The 22706-nt window shown below is 45.4% G+C and overlaps 1 protein-coding gene across 1 annotated transcript; it reads left to right on the forward strand.

Annotated features, from left to right (window-relative positions):
• The first annotated feature begins 57 nt into the window (after positions 1-57).
• On the forward strand, positions 58-21422 carry LOC137299647 (SURP and G-patch domain-containing protein 2-like). Its single transcript, XM_067968564.1, has 10 exons — positions 58-102; positions 7050-9011; positions 9537-9849; positions 10439-10683; positions 12681-12804; positions 14403-14623; positions 16093-16151; positions 17292-17428; positions 18175-18310; positions 19674-21422. Exons 1-9 carry the CDS (start codon positions 81-83, stop codon positions 18308-18310), a joined length of 3219 nt encoding a protein of 1072 aa, XP_067824665.1. The 5' UTR covers positions 58-80; the 3' UTR covers positions 19674-21422.
• The last annotated feature ends 1284 nt before the right edge of the window (positions 21423-22706 follow it).

The raw sequence follows: 22706 nt of genomic DNA on the forward strand, positions 1-22706 counted from the left end.
TGAGGGTAAGTTTTGTGATTGCTGTTCCAGAATGTACCGCACACTTCCGGTGGGAGGGCGGAAGTGACGCGCGAGCAGCAATGGAGGAGAGGTTTTGTGCAGGTTTGTGGGGCTGAGGTGGGGAAGGAGAGGGGGACAGGGAGACCCCCAGGGCCCGCACCTGGGCCCAGGGACACTGCCACCCGCTTTAGGGGGGACTTCTCTAACGGCTCTGTGTGAAGCGCAGCTTCGAGGCTGAGGGAGCGGGTTCGATGGCAGAGGCTGGGCCTATACGCGGTAACCAGGGGCAACCGGGGCTCTATACAGAAGGGCTCTGATAACTTCCCCCGGGGTTTACCGGGGTAACCGGGCCCTGTCTGGGGAGACGGTCTGATACCCCACCCCGGGGTAACCGGGCCCTGTCTGGGGAGACGGTCTGATACCCCACCCTGGGGTAACCGGGCCCTGTCTGGGGAGACGGTCTGATGCACATTCTGGGGTAACTCGGGGCAACAAGGCCTTGTTTTTGGGAAAGCTCTGACACCCCTTCCCCTTCAACCTGGGCAGGGCTGTCAACTCTGGTTGGCTGCCTTCCTGGAGGTTTCATCACATGACCTCTCACCTCTAACAGCCCTGCATTGTCAAACAGCCCTTTTCCCCATTTCCAATATTTAATAGAAAGTTACGGCACAGAAGGAGGCCATTTGGCCCATCGTGCCCGTGCCAGCCGAAAAAGAGTTATCCAGCTTTAATCCCGCTTGGTCCGTAGCCCTGTAGGTTACGGCACTTTAAGTGCACATCCAAGTACTTTTTAAATGAGTTGAGGGTTTCTGCCTCTACCACCCTTTCAGGCAGTGAGTTCCAGACCCCCACCACCCTCTGGGTGAAAAAATTTCTCCTCAGCTCCCCTCTAATCCTTCTACCAATTACTTTAAATCTGTGCCCCCTGGTCACTGATCCCTCTGCTAAGTTTCTATAACTAATAAACAAAAGTGTTCAAAGAATAAGAAAATAAACATTTTTCAAAAATGCCTTTGATTTTTCTTCTGGGTGTTGCTTGTAGCAGTGTCCAGGAAATTAATCTACAATTTCTGGAGACTCCAGAACAATCTCGGAGGGTTGGCAACCCTAATCCTGGGGCAATGGGTCCCTGTAAGGGGAGAGGGGCTGATACCACCACCCTCCCGGTAATCAGGCCTTGTTTTGTGGAAAGGTCTGGCCCTCCATCCTGGGATAACTGGTGTTATCGGAGAGGGGTCTGATACACTCCCCTCCAGGTTAACTGGGAGTAACCAGGTCCTGTATGGGTTGAGGGTTCAACACCCCTGTCTGCGGTAACAAGGGACAACTGGGCCCTGTATGGGGAATGGATAAAGGGCCTGATCCCCCCCCCATCAAAAGATAATCAGAGCAATTGCACCTCCCCATTGGAATGACTATAAACACCTCTGGGTTAGGAGTTCCCAGCTCTTAATCAGATTAAGAAAATAACTGCAAATGGTAGAGATCTAAATAAAAGCAGAAAACCCTGGAATCACAATAAGACCTTCAGCATCTGACAGCTTAACCTTTCAGCTGAGGCAGAAATTGAGAGTCCTCAACTGTTTTCTCAGATGCAGACAGACCTGCTGTGTATTTGGAAAATGTTCTGTTGTTATTTCTTGATGAAATTCTTTGTGCACATGTATATGGTGGATGCTGTTTGTTCTCCAAGTCTGAACCTTCCTCTCTGTGGCTCTGTTCAACAACTGTCTAATTGATGCCATCTTATTGACTTATTTTTGTTAAGGTGTAGGTTTGAGTTATATTAAATGTAGTGAAAATCCTCTATGATCTCTGCTAAAGGATGTCAATCTGGGTGTTCACTACTGCAATGAAAGTTCCTTATGCTAAAATGATTTCTATCATATTCATATCCTGTACTGTTAACAATACCCACTCCTATATATGTTTTTCAAAATGGTAAACCATATTGTCAATAGGTTTACCTCTATTGGAACCATTGTATAGTATATGAAAAAATCCATTTGTCGCTGCATTGCTTGTGCTAATCTCATTCAAATTACTCACCACCAGTGACAGTCCTACTTGCACATGCTCTGATGTGCAGAAATGTCCCACGTTTAAATGTACTGTGTGAATCTTAAGGCTTAATGGAAATGGTAGACGTGGGGTGTTGCCGATGCTGCTGACCTGTTCTTCACCGTGTTATACAGCTCTAAATTGCTTCTCCAGTCACAACACAAGTTTGGAAGGACAGAACCTATAACTATACTGCTGAATGATTTTCACAGTTCAAGTGGACACAGCATGAAAATTTCAAACACCTGCCATTATGTTTTACTGAAATCCTAGTGACAACTGTGTGTCACTAAACAACCATGAGTTACCCGAACAATGATAAAATCTACAGCAGCCTTCAAGGCTATTTGTTTTCAAAGAGGGCAGCGTGTTCTCTCCCCGGACTGTCCTGCTGGTTTCCCCCGTCTCTGAAACAGGTACATTGACAGCTGATCTCGTTTGTCCCTATGGAACGTGCTGATCAGTCAGTGAACTCCAACGACCAGCCCAAGTTTGTTCAGCATGTAAATGGCAACTGTAGCGGAGCAGGAGGTGATCTCCCCTGCTTTTAATTAACATTGATTAAAAAGTAGGGAAATGTAAATGTATATTTCACATTGGTTGTATTTTAGAAATGGAATCTCTATAATTAGTGCTTTAATTATGGTAAATGAAGCCCATCTAAGGCCCACAGCTCTTTTCATTGTAGTAGACTTAGTAATATGGGGAAGTCTGGTAGCCATTTTGTGTCAGACTTGTAAGAAGTTCTTTCTGCTGGTCTGGATTCAGATGAAGTCATCTATCCGAAATCTCAGATTAATGACATTTTTGATACCTGTGCTTCATTTTCAGCTGGGAACTGTACAGTTTTCCTGCTGCATGACTTTGCACTGTGATTTAGCTGAAAGAAAAAAGAAAGTCTCCATTGCTGATTCCACATTAAAATAGGTTCAGAAAAATTATCTTTTTAAAAAAAATATCGAATCTTCACCTGAACAGACATCTGCCACGTCAGGTTTTCTCCTCGCTGTTAGCTTGCTCTGCTTATTCAATGAGTAAATGCCGTTCCAGGATCAGGTTGTTCCAGGTCAGCTTTCAAACTAGTCCAGCTTGATCATCCCTCCATTGGTTCCAATGCAACTACACCAGGCACTTTACTGTCGATGACATGAGGGAATGGCCTACTAACAAGGAGACTACTAGATCTGGTGGGCTACCTGTCGGCTAGATATTCCATTTTCTTTTTAAAAGCAAGGATAGTTTTTTTGAGAATATATATTTTTAATACAAAATACGGGAGTACTTTAAATAGAAAGCACCCCCAAGACTTCCCATCCTCTTTTTATGTAAGGCAAGAAGTGACTGAGGTTTTGGGACCAAGCCAGAGAACCATCTATCTGCAGCTCCCAAACACTGAAAGAAGAGATGGACTGAACGATCTTGCAAAAATTCATACTCCATTACTAGGGGAAACCTCTGCATGGATCTGAAGATTTTTAGTGTTGTGTCTCGAGTACTGTTCTTCCTTTCCCCTCCCATTACTAGTTTAAAAATTAGGGATCCCCAGGATGTTGAACTATACCTAAAGTATGATTGATCCTTGCTAAATCTTGAGTAGAAATGTGACAATAGTATTTGTCTTCAAACAGAAATACAAATGCTCGCTGCTGCTTGCATTTTCTGGTGCATCCTTTTACCACAGAACCTGACTAACTGCTCTTTGACCTTATCATCAGGTGAGTAAATACAAAGGGGTGGGGTCCTCACTGACACTCCACTTGGCATCAGGGGGCCAAACCCATTCTTGGACCAACCTGTTCTGATACCCTTAACAAGGTCTTTTGTGCATAGGGATGAAATGGAGCCTGTTCTCAGTGGACTGCAGATAACTGAGAGGCTCCCACACCTGATACCTTTTGATATCTTGCATTCTTATTTGCAAGGCATCCTCTTTGCCTTCAGTCCTGATACTGATAATCTCCCCTTTCTCTTTAACCCAGAGGGAGTGGTTTTAGCAGGAGCACCCTCCTTTTCTTTGACTCTGGGGAAAGGTGGTTATGTGACAGCCTCATTTTTTAATTCCACATGAATTTCCTTGCACTTTCTTATCCTCTTCTACTTTAAGTTCCTTCCATTTCTTATGCTTTTGAGACATCCAGATTGATGCACCAGAGGACAGTGGTTCATAGTCAGTTATCTCTGCGTAATAATGCACTTTTCTTCGTGCTGTGCAATGACAAAGGGGCCCGACCTCTTCCTGACATGCAATAGTACTGTTCAGGTTTTGATGAACGCTGTGATCTTAGTAATTCCTAAATATTTTTTTTTCTGTTCTTATTCCAACACACTGCATATAAGAGTTGGACTTAATGTGGGTTAATCATTCCTCCCTTGTCCTCGAGGGCAGCGATGTTATCAAATGGTCATGACTTGTACTTTTTGGTACCAGGCTTTAATCTATTTGAGTAATCTTTCCTCTGTATCATTTTGCTACTCCTATCCCATGCATTTTTCTTCAGGCCTCTGGTTTTCTTCCATTGTGAGGCTGAGGTTAGCTGTTTTCTGTTTTGAGTTGCTCTCTGCTCAAGAGCCTTCATGCTCCTGGTGCATCTAGTTATTCCTAGGAAAGTCACCTGCAGCTATACTAAGAGGATTTCATCCTGGCTGTAGGATCCAAATATATTCGCCAGTTATTGGAAGCCTTAATAATTGTATGTTATAACTAAATGTGCACTGCAGTAAATGTTCATAATTACAAAGAATTATAATTACATAGAATTTACAACACAGAAACAGGCCATTCGGCCCAACAAGTCTATGCCGGTGTTTATGCTCCACACGAGCCTTCTCCCTTCCTACTTCATCTAACTCTACCAGCATATCCTTCTATTCCTTTCTCCCTCATGTGTTTATCTAGAGTTCCCTTAAATGCGAACACACAGTGCAGACCAGGGAATCAAACCTTGGGGCCTCCTGGTGCAGAGGGCTCTAACAGGATGCGTCTCACACGAGCCAAATGGAGCAAAGCAGATCGGACAGTCAATCAGTGCATTTATTGATATAAGCAAAATCTGTCAAGAGAGTGCAATGTGTAGCGAGGACAGAAAAATTATTCTGCTGCTTTATCACTTTCAGATTACGAAGTCTAAATAAATTAAATGCATATTAAAAACAATCATGAAAATGAAATATTCCAGGCTTGATCTGCTTCAAAGCAAGCCATATGCACAACTCTAACTTTCAAAAGTAATAGTTAAAAACATCTTTATGTACACATAAGAGTGAGTTTCAGCTCAATGGGCTCGACTTAAAAAAACAATTGCAATCCAAATTTGATCACTATATAAAAAGATTCAACAATGACAGTGCATTTCAATCCCATATAGCAGCAACCCTCTATACAAGCGTTTCTGTTGTTTTGTAACTGAACCAGTGTGAAACTATTCTACGGCAAGCTGGTTTAATGGTGAAATGGTCTATCAGTGGAATGATGCAGGTTCACTTTGTCAATCTGTGATTTCAGCCAAGCAGCCAAGGGACACTAAGTGAATAAGACGTTCTTCTCCATTGGCAGAGAGAGTAAGCTCTCTCACTCTTGTTAATACTGCACCTGACTAACTCATCTTGTTTGTTCCAAGTTGTATACTCCTTGCAAGCACTAGACATTAATCTATCAAGGATAGGTCAGCCCTCATTCTTGACCACAAATCCTGGCTTTTGTAATGAACTTATACAATAGGACGTCATTGTGCAGTACTGAGTGTGTGCTGCACAGGCGAAGGTGCTGTCTTTCGGATGAGACGTTAAACCGAGGCCCTGTCTGACCTTTCTGATGTAAAAGATCCCACAACACTGTTCCGAAGAAGAGCAGAGGAGTTCTCCCCGGTGTCCTGGCCAATATTTATCCCTCATTATCTGGTCATTATCACATTGCTGTTTGTGGGATCTTGCTGTGCACAAATTGGCTTCCGCGTTTCCTACATTGCAACACTGACTACACTTCAAAAGTGCTTCATTGGCTGTAAAGCGCTTTCGGACATCCTGAGGTTGTGAAAGGCACTATATAAATGCAAGTCTTTTTTTTTCATTGTTGCCAGCCCACGTGCAATATGTCCTACTGGAATTTTATGTTTTGAATTAGTCTGGCATAACACAAGTTTTCTTTATAGTTTCATGTCACTTTTGAGCGCATATCTGGCTTGCAAGCTCCTTTTCTTGCAGAGTCAGCAGAGAATCCAAGAAGAACTAAGCCATCCTTGGGGAAGACAAATTTTGGTTTATTTCGCAAGATAATGAACCATTCAGAAACTCTTGTCCTTGGTTTACTTTTAAGGAATGGTTGGGAGGTGGCTCTTTAGTAAGATACACATTCAGCTTTTACCCAGAGGCTGAGTTGAGCCACATCAACATGCTGGAGGTGAAGCAATATGAACTTGCTTCTCCACATCTGGACCTACAAAGGAGAGAGTAATTAACTGTACGGGATCTAGTCTGCTGAATTTTGTTCTAGGAGAATGGATTACAAATGGCTCAGTAAGCTCTAGAATACCTTTATGTAAAGTTGGCTTTCTCCAAGCTGCTTTCCTCCATTTGAGCAAGTGAGTTCATGCCAGGGTCCTTCACACCTCCATTCACCATACATGAAAACATTCTTGAGCCCAGAGGACAAAGTTGTACTGCTCTCTTTAGAATGCTCGTTATTTAGTCTCTTGAGGAGGACAACGCATGTCCCTGTTGCTAGGACAAATGATTCCTGTTTTTCTCACTTGTATCTCTTGGATTATGTCAGATTTCCCAAAAGCATTTTGCATCAGATGCATTTTGTGGTAAAAACCCATGATGTCTTCCTGATCTTAGTGGCGTTATCCGCATGCCCAAGTGATCTCTAATACATTAGCATTTACATGAAATATAGATTGCAACGTTTTTTTTATAATTGTTTTGATTTTAATAAAAGATAAGCTAAACACTTTTTTTCTTCCTTTCTTCCCCCCTGTCTTCCATTGAAGAAATGCTCAACTATGCACCCAGGCGATATCCCAGGGAATCTTATGAAGAAAATACACAATACGATGATGTGCCCTATGATGACTATGAATCTCCATCTCACAGGTCGGAGAGATGGAGGAATATGTCCAGTCAGGCAGAAATGCCATCTGAAGATAATAGAAGGTATTATGATGATGCTTCCTATTCTACTTCAGGAAGAGAGAATTTCTTGGATCACGATGAGAGAGATGATCACCATTCACAGTATAATGAATTAAGGAACCCCGTTGAATCCAGTGGGGATCCAGGATTGTTTGGAAGACCAACAAGTTCCAATGACACTGATGCCAGGAGAGGATCTGGGATCTATAGAAGATCAGTGAGTCCTGCTGAGTCTAGAGATCGACCAGGATTGTACAGAAGACCACCGAGTCCAAATAATTGGCAGTCTCAGAGACCAGTTGATGACTCAAGGGATTACCAATTCTATAGGAGATCCCAAAGTCCTGATGGCAGAGATGGTCAAAATTTATACAATAGATCCCAAAACCCTGTTGATAAAACAGGACACTCAGAATCACACAGGCGATCCTGGAGCCCTGGTGATGAGACCAGGGATCAGGGATCAAACCCTAGACCCAGGAGTCCTGTTAAGGCACATGATGCAGAGTTATACAAGTTATTAAGTAACGTTATTGATAATGCTCGGCGTTTGGCAGCTAGTAAGAATGACCCCTCTCACACATCCTGGAGAGACCAATCCAGGGACTCCTCTCAAATGGATTCCTCCCTTTACCAGACCGATACACCTACGGATGGGTTCCATGCAGCTGAGGATTATAACCCTCACTTGAACCAGCACAGTTATATTCATCAAAACACAGAAGTTTCCAGAAGAGGCCATTCCTTTCACGCTCCCCCTAAAAATGCAAGAGGGCCTTTGCTTAAGCGTCCAAAGGTTCCAGGCCGACGTGGCCTTCTAGGGCGAGCTCCTGGCCTTTTGGGGAGAGCGCCTGGTCTTCTGGGGGCAGCTCCTGGTCTTCTGGGGGCAGCCCCTGGTCTTCTGGGGAATGCCCCTGGTCTTCTGGGGACAGCCCCTGGCCTTCTGGGGACAGCCCCTGGCCTTCTAGGGACAGCTCCTGCTGGTTTAGTGGGGTCTTCTGTTTCCAGCATGGCAATGGCTGCCCACAAAAATATTTCCCCAGACTCTCCTGCTCATTTGCAGTCATTGGGGAATATATCTGTTGCTCCAGGTAGTCAAATGGAACTGGGGCAACAAATAATAAAATGGGCTGGTTTTCACAGTGTCGCTGCTGACCATTCCATGAAAAACAAGTTTGATCCCAACACAGATACCTGTTCTAAGGTAGCCACTGCCTTCCAGTGCTTGATGGCAAAGCAGCATCAGGATATCTGTCAGTCGACATCAGTGACACATCCAGGCCTCACGTGCCCTGTGATCGATAACTCTTTTGTGTCTCTGTTAAGAAGGAAGAATGTCATTACAAGTAGGAAAGAGTTGGATGATATTGTACGTCAAGAAGAACCTCTTTTGCAAGAGATCCAGAGCAAGCTGCTGGATTGTATAGGCCCAATTCTTGTAGCAAGCAGCACCCATGAGTTGAGCTCCAAGCCGCAAAGTTCACAGACCCCTAACCAACTTGCCAGTATGCTCGAGAGGGTGATCATGGCTTGCCGCCAATCAATGGTGCTCATTGGGCAAACCTTTGCTTTTGTCAGCCAAGAAAGAAGGAAAAATCTGTTGCGCAAGACCGGGCTGGTCTCAATGGCTCCAAAGTATGATTATTTCGTGAATCTGGAAAACAATCAGCTGTTTGGGAACAAATACACAAATGAGCTGAGGAAGAGAGTGGAGAAAGTCTACCTCCCCCCAGTACATAGCCAGGTTTCTTGTTCCAGTAAGTTCATGATTAAAGAGGAGGAACAATCAAAGAACGACTCAGCAATCAAGTCCTCAACAAGTAAGTGCTCCAATTAATCTCCTGATAGTTTATACAGATACACAGCTTGAATTTAATTTGTGATTACAATATACTGTAGCTATTATTAAAAGTCTCTTGGTGATATTTTGAATATGCCATGATCTGACAGTGAGTGGAAGGTGTATATATATATATACTTTTATTAAAACCCCATTGATCAGACAACACAACGAAGCCATGGATATCAATGAACTGAAGTATCATCCCTTCTCTGCTCAGTTCCTGGCCTGGCTAGTACCTAGTGCCCCCTAGCAGTTGGCTACATGGACGCATTTTCAATGGTCTGGGAGTGGGCCTAGCACCCGCTGTCTTGGCAGCAGAAGCCCGAATGCCTGAGGAGTGAGGTTGCTGTATCAATTTAGATCCAGTCAGAAAAAGGAAAGCCGGAACATTTCCCCTCCAAATTCTAGTGTCTTGGTTTTGCTGTTTTGAGATTCTGTTGCAGCCTCCTGTTAGCTCACCTCCTTTGCACAGAGATGGCTTGAACTGTTGTCTTTTTTTAAGTTTCCTCTTTGGCAGATGCCAAAGCCGGCAAGCAGACCGAGAGAGGTGCTTCGGCATCAGACAGCAGTGGTAGATGGAAGACCGAGAAAGGCTCAGCACCCGCTGTCTGCAGTGGCAAGAGCATGGCAGAGAAAGATGCACCATCACAAGATGGCAAAAAAGGGTTTGGCCCAGCAGTTGGTGAGAGCATCCGCCCCCCAGAAGACACGCAGGTCAAGACTATTATTGATAAGCTAGCTATGTTTGTAGCAGAGAAGGGTGAGGCAGCAGAGAAAGCGGTCATCCAGTACAAGAAAGAAGACTCCAATTATAGGTAAGCACAACGACGTAGCATATTGATATCAATACAGATGTGAAAGGAAAACTCACTTATTAAGGGGTCAGAAAGCCTTGAGTGGGTAGTTTGTCCAAAGCATTGCACCTGTTTTAAAATGAAAAAGTACCTACTGATCAGAATCCTTTTAAAAATTTTAATGTTCTTACCTGCCAGTTCAGGTCCCTCTCCCAGTCAGGCCACACTTATGCCACTGAACAGAGATTGCGTATTGAAAACAACAGGGAGCACGATTTGAGACCAGCCTGAAAGCCCACCTTCATGGTTGAAGAGCCTAATGATATTTACTATCTAGGTCGAGCCCACGAACACTGTAACAGCCACTTGGGCAATGTACTAGAGGCCTGTGGGTGCCCAGGAGTTGTACCCCAGCAAGAATTAGCAGTGTCAGGAGGGGAGGATTGAGTTAATGATGTCAGCTATGCTGTAAGTAGCAGCTTCTGTACAGTGTTGGCTGATAGCTGCCTGCCCTCTCAGCTGTAGTTAATGCCTGGCCCAGGGAATAGTGACGAAAATAGGAAGGGGTGTCTTGCCTTCTAACTTTTTTTTAAAATTGTTCATTTTAAAGGTTTTTACTTGATGCAGAAAGCAACGAGTACAAGTATTATAAGCAGAAAGTGGCACAGTTCTATAGAGAGAACAGCTGCCAGTCAAGCAAACCTGGTCCAGAAAGAGATTCTTCAGGAGCTGCTGAGAACAGACAGTCAGGATACAAAATATCCGTGGAGGATAAGGCTGATACATCAGGGGGTCTCCAACCAGAGTTCCTGGTGAAAGTTGAGACCTCGACAACTTATCCAACAGCAGAAAAAGGTAGGGATAACATAACTGTTGTAAGGAAAGGGTTAATCAGACTGTCCTGGAGTCTGTTAATGTTATACTACTATTGATTTCTCTTTGTATGATAGTAATGTTAGCCTTTAGCCTTTGCCTGTTGAGCAGGGAAGTTTGTCAATTTAAAGTACCACTGGGCTATTGAGCCAAGGCTAACCCTGCAGCAATGGTCAGTTTAGTCACTGCAGTAAACCTAATTAAAAGACATTGGCATACTGATTCATACATATATTTCATCAGTTGATAACAAGTGCAGGAAAAACAGTTTGTTCTGCAAGGGAGAACATCTGGGTATACATCATCCTTCTTAATTGGGGTTTCTGTAGAAGCAGGGGATTGACTGGTATGCTTTGGTACAGAATCAAAGACAGACTTATAACTATAGTTTCACTTGGTTGAATAACAATGATATGTAACAAGAGTGAAACTATCGATAAGATAATAAAGTAGGGGAGTTATACTGTCTACGGAAAAAGAGTTTGTTAAGTAAGGAAAACTAAAGTTATTGATAAGGGATAAGTCAATTAAATTCTCCTTATATGGAGTTGTATTTTAACAATTATATAATTATGTAATACAGAATTGTGTGGATTGTCACGTAGAAGGAGTGAGAGAAATGTAAAAATATTTGGCCATTTGTAATGAGTATTTGGATTTGTAAAGGTCTAAGACACTGAGCTCAGAACTGTAACACGTTTTGAGTCTCTCAACTTAACCAGCAAGGATCAGTTGCAAGTAGTGTCTTTTAAGTATATGTTTAAGTGCTATTATATGTGCTGTATACTTAATAAATCTGTAATACTTGATATTCAATGTTTAAGAATCTTTTTGTTTTGAAGAGTAAATTATAACCCTTCCTCTAACACTGTCATGACAAAACTCCAGGCAGTAAGATTATGTTTTCCCAGTTTTCTTCCCCCCCTCTGGAAGATGCTGACTCATCCAGGGGTACGGTTCCTCGAAAACCAGATCACCTCCGTCACCTCGCCATGCGGCTATTCACACGTGAGCCCAGACAGTGAAATGCCGGCAAAGTGTTGACTGTATGGAGTTTCACGGCCAAGACTGATCCTCTTTCTGCCCAATGTGCACAATTTCCAGTAAGGGTCACTGGATAACGATTAGGAGTGGGAACCCAGGCTTCTGCCTCGCTATTCAGTAACCCCTGCTGGGAAGTGAGTGATTGCTCAGATGGGAAATCCCCCAGCCTATTGTCAGGTATCCTGCCGACACTCACTGGTTGAGGCTCACATACAAAGAACGCACACCTGGAGGATTGGCTGTCGCCTGTTGGACTGTACCCCAGTGAGAGTCAGTGCTTTCAGGAGGAAATCATAGATCATGGACTTCACAGCATAGAAGGAGACAATTTGGCCCATAGAAAATTTAATTTTTATGGAGGCAAAGGAACTGCAATTAGAGGTTACACATCCCCCAAAATATACCCCCAAAAATACCAATAAAATATTTGTACCCTTGATGGTGATTCTCATCTTGTAGGTGCTAAACTAAATGATTGTCAATTCATCGATTTGTAATAATTTTCCCTGTTGATGGGGAGTTAACACTGCCTGATAACACCCTACATTCTGTCATGGGGTGCAGCATGATTTGAAGAGAGTGTTGGAGTATGAATGTGGAGTGTTATAGCATTGATGAGAGGCAGGTTCAGTCTCATTCCCACTCCCTGTGGGCCAGCAGCACTGAAGTACACCCTCACAAGAAATGGGGGGAGTAGTCCGAGGGCAGATCCTTCCTGAACCGCTATTGTGTGCCTGCCCGTTTCTGACTCTGGGTTAAAGGCAGCAAAGGCCCTGGTTGGCCCTCCTTTGTGTGCATGCATGGTGTGAGGAGACTACGGTGATTTGGGTGAGGACTGAGGGCGTGTAGTGAAAATCGGCAGCAGGTCAGTTGTAGATGCTGCTGTCCATGAGCGATTGGTGTTTTCTGGAGCTTAATAACTTGCTTTCTCACAGATGAATCTCTCAGTGACACCAAGACGAGAACCACTGCAGAGAAACTGGCCAAGTTTGTGGCTGAATGTGGTCCAGAGCTGGAAGAGATTGCCATTGAAAACAATCGGGACAATCCAACCTTCTGGTAAGAGTACAGAGATTGGCTGCTTCCTGACACGTCAGGGATGTAAGAATGTGGGATAGGATCCATTCCTATCGGTAAGCGGCTCCCATATGCTCTCCAACCCAAGGGTGCGTTAGGTCAGTTGATCCTGTAAAAAATGAACACCAGTCAGCTCCCCGCTCCCATGGCTCAGTTGAAATATACAACACCTGGTGTGGTAATGACCAAAACAGACCAGAAAGGCCCAGGTTCAATATCCCTGTCTCTGCTGGGTTAGCTGATCTTAGCTGGGACGCTACAATTGCCCTCAGTGCCTCAGGCTAAGGAGGGGTAAAAAAGAAATCAGCCAGCGTTCCCGCCCCTGATTAGCTATCCCTGTTGGAAAGTGCGTGTGTATATGGACATCGTTGAAGAGCCTGCGACTCCCAATGCCTGAGCTCACACAGGCCATTGGACAAGGTAACTCAGAAAGAGTCACTGCCTTCAGGAGAGGAAATGTTTTGGAGGGGGGGGGTGGCGGGAGGGGCGAGGAGAGGAATTCAGATTCTAGTTCCCTTCCATAAGGCAGGTGGGTATGCTGGCTGCATGGGGTGGGGGGGGGGTTGATCATGGTAGTGCAAAGTAAGCGAACAGTCTGCTTTTATGGCTCTGTTGCTTTTTTTGTTACATCTTCCTTCTACTTGTTTTCTTGCAGATATTGGTGAGTCTATCCCAAATCACCAGCTTGTCTGTCTGGGCACCTGTACCACTTCTTGTATCCACTTGTTAATGTGCCTTGAAATAAACATTGGTCTGCTGATTTCCAATCCATAACAGGAGGGTGATTGGTCCACCGACACCCTCACCGATCTGTAACTTTGAGAGCGTGACTGTGACATTAGATCCTGATCCATAAAGTTGCAGCTGGTGAACGTGGCACTGGACCGCTGGCTCAGGTTCAGTGTTTTGCCAGCACGGGTAGATATCCTCCAGCTATGCACAGGGGAGCCAGTGCATTTTGTGTGCTGTTGCCATCCAGCAGTTGGAACTATGGACCAGTTTACTCCTCACAATTGGCTGGTTCTCTGTTTTCATCTGGAATTCCTTGAAGGGCTTTGGGACATCCCAAGGCTGTGAAAGACGCTCTGTCAATGCAAGATTTTTTTTTCGTTTGGATTTGGGTTAGTGTGAGCGGTTATAATGTAAATCCAACCAAGTATTCCTGAATTGTAGTCACTGTTGTAATGTAGGATACACGGCAGCCAATTTGCACACAGCAAGATCCCACAAACAGCAATGTGATAATGTCCAGATCATCTGTTTTAGTGATGTTGGCCCGAGGACACTGCGGAGAACTCCCCTGCTCTTCCAGTAGTGGCCATGGAATCTTTTACATCCACCTGAGAGGGCAGACGGGGCCTCGGTGTAATGAGTCATACGAAAAACGGCACCTCCGATAGTTCAGTACTGCACTGAAGTGTTAGTCTGGATTATGTGCTCAAGTCTCTGGAGTAGAACTTGAACCCACGATCTTTCCTGTTGCCGTCCTCCTTTAATGGACATGCAGCTTTTCGCCACCCTGCTGCCCAGAAACAGGAAAGAGGTGATCACAGGGGTTCCCTTTTTTTGCCTCCCTGCAGGTTTCTCTACGACGAGAACAGTTCCTACTACAAATACTACAAGGAGAAGGTGAGGGAGTACAGTGGCGTGCCGGAGAAATCCGACCCTTCGGCCGATCCTGCACCGGAGGCGGCATCCTCGGGCCGTTCCGTTCTGCTGCCCAAAAAGCGGAAGGGGCTGACGTTGAAAGTGGGCATGCTGCCACCCAAGAAAATCCGCCCAAAGGCAACGCCATCACCGGGTAAGCGGGAACAAGCTGTTTACATTTCACTGGAGATGTGTGGATCAAGCCGTGTTGCTCAATGCAGTGGTGACCCCGCCCCCCCACTACCTGACCTAATAGAGGGACCCCGTCCAGCCCAGGGGCATTTTAGAAAAATGACGGAAATTAAGACTTAGAGTGACACACTTTTAAAATTTCTGAAAGGTCCATTTAAATTTATCATCAAGTTGTCAGCTATGACCCACCGCTTTTCATTTTAAAAATGAAATATCCTGGGAAAATTACTGGCACAATGTCCCCTGCTGGTCTCCCGGGCTCTCAAGTCTTCAGTTCTACATTGAAGTGTCAGCCTAGGTTATGTGCTCAAGTCCTGGAGTGGAGCTTCTGGCCCAGAGGCAATCAATAATGCTACCCGAGCCAAGCTTGACACACCTAAAGTTAATCCAAATGTGGCCAGGGTTTGACTGGAGGCACTTCACACACTTATTCACCAAGTAAAGGTGGCAGTTCAGTGTGGTTGTTACCAATTCGAGTCTGTCATAGATACCTTCACAAGTTCAGCGGTATTAGTCGTTCCTGTAAGCTCCTGTAGTCTGAGCATCTTACTTTTATGGGAGTTGACTCACGCTGCCCTGTATCTCCTTGTACAATAGCAGGACCCAGAGGTGTAACAACGAAACCTCCGTATGATCCGGACATGATCTCGTGTCTTTCACACATCTGTTTCTTAAATCTCTTGAAAGACTACCAAGTTCACACTAGATGAGACAAGGCTTGGTTTGAATCATTAAGCGGCTTCATTACACAGTTTGGTGAACATACAGAGCAACAGATAGAATCAGGTTCACTAAGTTCAATTAGTAAAGCCTATTTCCACAGAATGGTGTAAAAGTAATGAACACGTGACGCTACCCCACTTCAGTGGGTTGTATTACTTAAACAGAATAACCGCTCCGCATTCTGTCCTACATTCAAGGGCAGAACCTGTTCTCTCTGCAGTCTCCTGTCTTTTGCAGCCTTTTGCTGCCTCGCTCCCTGTGCAGCATCCTGTTTCGAAAGTCTCTCCCTGCGCCCCAAAAGCCTGTCCCTCTTCTATTCTCCATCTCATAGACAGACAGAGATTAAAGGGTTTTCCAGCACACGGGTGAGAGATGTTTTCTGACAACCCAGATTAGCTTAGAAATTGTTATTGTGGAATGTGTAGGAAAAGCAACTTCTGATTAGCATATTGACCGCTTTTTGTCTGTCGTCTGATCTGCGTCCCCTTCATTGAAGCTGTCCCCAGAAAATAATCCCTTTAAAGCGAGATTTAACTTAAAAACACGTTGTAAAATAACTAATCTACATCCTTTCAGTGGAAAAATGACCCACAAAAGAATCCAGAAATATGATCTGTCATTCATGTGTCAGTGTTGTTGAAGCTGTCCTTTTGGTTGTTGCTAAAATCACAGGCGTAAATCACTAATAACTCTCTGTTGTCATTTCAGTCCGAGAGCTGAAGAGAATCGGCTATGACAAGCCAACGTACAAACAGAAGAAAAAAACAGTAAGTTTAGGAGCATCGTGCACTCGGCCGTTTCTACTGGTACTTATCCTTCTAATCCTCAGTCCTGTTCCTAATCTGATATTTTTTTTAATATTCAATTGATATATAAATAATTGCTTTAGCTGGGAGCCTATTCCATGCATCCACTACTCCATGCTGGAGCGGATATTTAAATGCTGGCTTGTTGAGTGCAGTCAAACAGTTTAAGAATGTTTTCACATTTTCTCCCGTCCTCTCCCACAGTCCCAAACTCCCAAAGATGTTAGCCGCGGCTCAGTGGGCAGCACTCTCGCCGCCGAGTCAGAAGGTCATGGGTTCAAGTCCCACTCGAGAGACTTACCCACGACCTTCTGACTCAGAGGCAAGAGTGCTACCCACAGAGTACTGAAGGAGCGCTGTGCTGTCTTTCGGATGAGACTTTAAACTGAGGCCCTGTCTACCTTCTCAGGCGGACATAAAATATCCTATGGCACTATTTTGAGGAAGACCAGGGGAGTTCTCCTGGTGTCCTGGTCAATATTTATCTCTCAACCAACATCACTTAAAAAAAACAGATTATCTGGTCATTATCAAATTGTTGTTTGTGGGATCTTGCTGTGCGCAAATTGGCTGCCACATTTCCTACGTTACAACAGTGACTACACTTCAAAAGTACTTCATTGGCTGTAAAGCGCTTTGGGATGACCTGAGGTGTTGAAAGGCACTGTGTAAATGCAAGTCTTTCTTTCAAAGGTACTGGTTGTTGTGGGTTCAGACACTCGCTCCAGTAGCTCCCTCAAGTGACCATTCTTCATACTTGAGCCTTGTCGGCAGCACATTGGACTCCGGAGGGGAGGGCACCCCCGCCGAGCCTGATCCTGTCCTCGCTGTGAACTCTCCATCAGGGGAGCCCGGGCCGTTTGATCCTCCCTAGGCAAGGGACGCTGAGACAACTTATACCAGTCTACTGTCACCTTGGCAGAAATGAGCTAACTAAGCACAGACCAGAGACCGAGCCGGGAACCTACTAGTCTGTAAGGCTCAGTTCCACATTGGATGGTGCCTTTAGCCACTGCACCAGTAAGGGACCCTGACACCGGTTAAATTGATTCGCCGTTGGGGATGTAAAAGGTTTTTTCTGACCAAATGCTTCTCTTTCAGAAAAATGAGGATATAAATTACACTAAAAACAGGCTGGCAGTGGACAACCTTGGGTACCAGATGCTGCAGAAGATGGGCTGGAAGGATGGAGAGGGGCTGGGCTCAGGAAAACAGGGCATCAGAGACCCCATCAACAGGTATGAAACAGGACAGACAGGGCTGGCTAGACACTGCCCTTTCACGTTTGGGTACTGGTTTCACACCCAGCCTAAACTCCGGCAATGAATCTTTGTGTCTCTGCGGGCCGTAAGGGTCCCAGCTTGAACATCACGCCCATTAATGAGATCAAAAGTGTTTGTTGTTATTCAGTTGCCTGCACTCACATTCCTCACTGTATGAATTGGAAACTAGTACCTTCCACTTCAGTGGGATTTATCAACGATAGGCATAGTACATCCACTGGAGCTGTGAACTCATCCAGTAGTTTGAATTGTATGACACTGGGGGACAGTACTGGTGTGTACAGGTCTGTCACTGTATAGCACTGGGGGACAGTACTGGTGTGTACAGGCCTGTCACTGTATAACATTGGGGGACAGTACTGGTGTGTACAGGTCTGTCACTGTATAACACTGGGGTACAGTACTGTACACACCAGTACTGTCCCCCAGTGTTATACAATTCAAGCAGCTGGATGAGTTCACAGCTCCAGTGGATGTACTATGTCTGTCGTTATGAAATCCCACTGAAGTGGAAGATACAGGTCTGTCACAGGAGGTGGTAGAGATGGAACAACTTGAAGGAATAAATTCAGTATCTCATGACCTTAATCTGTCTTGGCTCCAGTGGTTTTTTTTTCTCAATACTGCTTTGGTACCAATATACTAAATAAGCCTTCTAACAGCACTGTAAATCTTACAGAGGAACCCTTTCTCCTCCTTAGGGGTGTGACGTCGTCAGACAGGTCTGGGCTAGGAGTCGGCAGTGCTGTGGAGACGGATGAAGGGGATAATGAGTTTGCCTCTTTCCGTAAACGGATGATGGTGGCATTCAGAAGCAAGCTGCTTTCTAAATCCTAGGTACGTACATCATACATCTGTGGGGCTGGCCTGCTGCAAACTGTTCAAAAGAAGCAAAACAACTGTAAGATTGTTAGCAGGAGCTGAGATGTTAAGAATGACTTGTATTTGTATAGCTTATCGCAGTTCTCAGGGAAGTCCCACAGTGCTTCATGTGCGTTGATTTACATTGAATGTACAGCACAGAAACAGGCCATTCGGCCCAACTGGTCTATGCCGGTGTTTATGGTCCACACGAGCCTCCTCCTCCCTTACTTCATCTCACTCTTTCAGCATATCCTTCTAGTCCTTTCTCCCTCATGTACTTATCTAGCTTCCCCTTAAAGGCATCTTTGCTATTCCCCTCAACATTCTCACCACTCTCTGGGTAAAGAAGTTTCTCCTGAATTCCCTATTGGATTTATTAGTGATTATCTTATATTTATGGTGGAGTAGAGTGATTGCTGTTATGTCGGCAAAGAAGTTGACCTAACCTTAGTGTCTGTCCCTTTGGCTGAGGAGGGGGGATATCAGACAGAGCTCAAATTCCTGACCGTATCCAGCAATCCCTTGTGTGGATGACAGATGACCACGGGATCGGGCTCAGCTGTTATACCCTCCGTGTTTGTGTAGCCTGCCAATACTCACTGGGTGAGGCACTGGGGGCAGGTCGTTGGGGCAGGAACTGTACCCCAGTGAGAGTCAGCACCTTCAGGAGAGGAGTGAACCTGTACCCCAGTGAGAGTCAGCACCTTCAGGAGAGGAGGGGACCTGTACCCCAGTGAGAGTCAGCACCTTCAGGAGAGATGGGGACCTGTACCCCAGTGAGAGTCAGCACCTTCAGGAGAGATGGGGACCTGTACCCCAGTGAGAGTCAGCACCTTCAGGAGAGGAGGGGACCTGTACCCCAGTGAGTGTCAGAACCTTCAGGAGAGGAGGGAACCTGTACCCCAGTGAGAGTCAGCACCTTCAGGAGAGGAGGGGACCTGTACCCCAGTGAGAGTCAGCACCTTCAGGAGAGGAGGGGACCTGTACCCCAGTGAGAGTCAGCACCTTCAGGAGAGGAGGGGACCTGTACTCCAGTGAGAGTCAGCACCTTCAGGAGAGATGGGGACCTGTACCCCAGTGAGAGTCAGCACCTTCAGGAGAGGAGGGGACCTGTACTCCAGTGAGAGTCAGCACCTTCAGGAGAGATGGGGACCTGTACCCCAATGAGAGTCAGTACCTTCAGGAGAGGAGGGGACCTGTACCCCAGTGAGAGTCAGCACCTTCAGGAGAGGAGGGGACCTGTACCCCATTGAGAGTCAGCACCTTCAGGAAAGGAGGGGAACAAACTGAGCAGGGGGTTGGAAATAATCCCATCTGATCATTCTTTTTGTTTCAGGTTAACGTTGAGCTAGTGATGCTGGGAGTTGCCGGAGAGTGGAGGATGGACTTCATGGCACAGGCTTACGGCCACAGGAAGTGAAGTGAAGTGACCTGAAAATGCAGAATATTTATAATAGAAACTATCCAGAGAAAGAATGTGCTGGAGTCCATTATATCTGGTGACTTGCTGTACCTGGTAACTCACTGTACCTAGTAACCTGGTAACTCACTGTACCTAGTAACCTGGTAACTCACTGTTCCTGGTAACCTGACCATGTAACAACGAAGTCCAGTGCTCCAGTTGGATAATTTGGAATATCCAATGATTCGACTGGAACCAAATGTTGGTGTATCTGGCTGGATGTCCCAGGTGTATACACTTGGTCCCTTTGATGTCAGAGGATGAACTGTTATAGGAAATCTATAATGCACTTGTTTCATTTTCTTATATTTTTTTAAAACGTGTCTTAACGTATTCTCCGATTTAGATGTCATTGTTTCCCACAGCGGACTGACTAGGCTTGTCCCTGTTTCCATACCCAGTGTTAGTTCTCTCTTTCTCTCTACTTACTACCCATTTTGAGGTAATATCTTGACGTTCACTGTTGCACGCCCTGGTCTTAGGTAAGTATCTGACTCAACCAGAAGAAAAGTTCACAGTTCCGTCTTTGGCGGGTTGCAGGTGGAGAGCTGGTGTCTGCCCAAACGTATGGTTGGTAGCGCAACTACCAACTTTCAGACTGCCAGCGGGAACTCTGCTTGCACAGTGACATTCAGTACAACACAGCCAACCATAGCCATAGCAGGTATTAATCTTGGGACAGTCATCATCACTTATTTTTGTTTGAGGGAAGAGTCTCGCACCATCACAGGCAAAAACAAAACAAAGCAATTATTCAGTTGTTCCAACAGCCAGGAGGAGTTGTAAGGTGGAGGGTCTGACAAAAGGAGAACTCAATGTCTGACCAATGTCGGTATTGACACTACTGGGAGGAAGATTTGTCGTGAAACCATAAACACATTTATAAAACACACGTTTGCAGTCTCGCCACAAATGGCAGGCAGGTGGAGTCCTGCCCCTCCCAATTCCTACTAAAAGGAGTCTCCTTTCCCCAAAGTGCACTGCCCTTCAAATCGCACTTGTCCCATCGCCATAATGTGTGCCCAAATCCCACAGCCACCAAGGTGGGCATTGGTACCAGAGGTGCAAGGACAATTTAGCAGAAGGCGTATTCGAGCACAAGGGTGTGGGAGTGGGGGGAGGGTTCTCGTAAAGCACAAGTGAGGCCGTCTGGTTTTGGTCCAGACGTGAGTGGACAAGAGATCGCAGCACTAGACTGAATATGCATCAAGAGCCTGGTAGGGAGGCGCACGTCCATAATGAAAACCTCTTTTTGAGCCCCGAGTTGTAAAGAGTATTGTAGTGAAAGTGCTTGTTCAGATTCCTGTGTTCTGTGCCGTTCTCCTTACCCTATTGTGTTTGTCATGTTATTTATATCAGTAGTCAAGCATTGTGAGATTTTGCTGAATTATTTTGCGTTACTTCACTTAGCTCAATCACCGTAGGTGCAGCACGGGCCGTGGTGACATCACTTGCCACCGGCCTCACCTGCCCTGCACAGTTGTACTAAAGGTTCCATCTGGCATCTGAATGATGTCACCTTCAGTAGTCGATGAGTTGAAGAGAGTGACAGTTTCTTACAGATGTGAAATTTATAATCTGGCTATACTGTACTGAAAAGAAATAAAGCAACTGTGCGCAAAACTTGTCTCACTCACTGTGATATACTTGCATGTCTCTCGATTCAATGTGCAGCCATTTCGTGCACAGCACGATCCCACAAACAGCAATGAGATGATTGAGTTAGTCTATTTTAGGTGGTGTTGGTTATGGGGAGAATGTTGAGTTGGACACTGGGAGTACTCCCTATTCCTCTTCCAATAATGCCACATGATGTTTTAACATCTATCTGAACCCCTGCAGACGGGCCCTTGGTTTAAAGTCCCATCAGCTGGACGGCACCTCCGATACTGCAGCACTCCCTCAGTACTGCACTGGAGTGTCAGCCTGGATTATGTGCTCAGGTCTCTGGAGTGGGGCCTCGAACCTGCAACTGGGCCAGAGCTAAGATTGAAGAATGGGGGGAGAGAGGTTTTTAGGCTCAGATTTGGCCGACTTGGGCCCTAGAGGAAAACATTTAGGCGAGGGATCCAAGGGCTGCCAGAGGCCCCCACTGGGGCCCAGTTGCAGAGCACTGGTGGAGATCAAGGGGCTGCCAGTGTGGCCCAGGAGCCAAAGCCGCAACCACTCGTCACTGTTCAGCCTTTTGCAGCCATTACAGGGACTCTCCTATCAATGTTTTTTTCTTACATGCCTTTGGGGGCTCTTCTTTTTCTCCTTTCTTCTCTCTTTCATGTTCCCTCCCACTCTCCTCCTCACAAAAATTGGTCGACTTCAAAGTGACTGGGGAAGTCATGAACCTCCAAACCCCTAATGGCTGTGCCCCGCCCACGAAATTCTGATTCAGAACCAAGAGTACTACCCACTGAGCCAAGTCTTAACAACTTGCATTTATTTTGCGCCTTTGGTGTAGTAAAATGTCCCAAGGCGTTTCACAGGAGCATAATCAGACGAAGATTGACACTCAGCCACATAAGGAGTTATTAGGACAGGTGACCAAAAGCTTGGTCAAAGAGGTAGGTTTCTGAAGAGCGTCTTAAAGGAGGAGAGGCGGAGAGGTTTAGGGAGGGAATTCCAGAGCTTAGGGCCTAGGCAGCTGAAGGGTTAGTGCTGGTGAAACCTACCTCAGCAAAAATTAACACCTTAGGGGGAGAGGGGGTTGAGAACTGGCAAGAAATTACAAATGCAACCAAACCCAGCCAGGGTTAACTTCCAGGAAACAGCCACTCAAGCAATATATTTTTTCCCCAAAAAGGTGATTGTTAATTGGAAAAATTTTTTTTATTCAGAACTAAAATTGCAAGGCAGAAAAATAAATGTTAACATGAGAACTGCAATAAAGTGGGCGGCGTTATAATGTACTCCATT

Source organism: Heptranchias perlo, chromosome 29, assembly GCF_035084215.1.
Source record: "Heptranchias perlo isolate sHepPer1 chromosome 29, sHepPer1.hap1, whole genome shotgun sequence".
NCBI classification, from domain to species: domain Eukaryota; kingdom Metazoa; phylum Chordata; class Chondrichthyes; order Hexanchiformes; family Hexanchidae; genus Heptranchias; species Heptranchias perlo.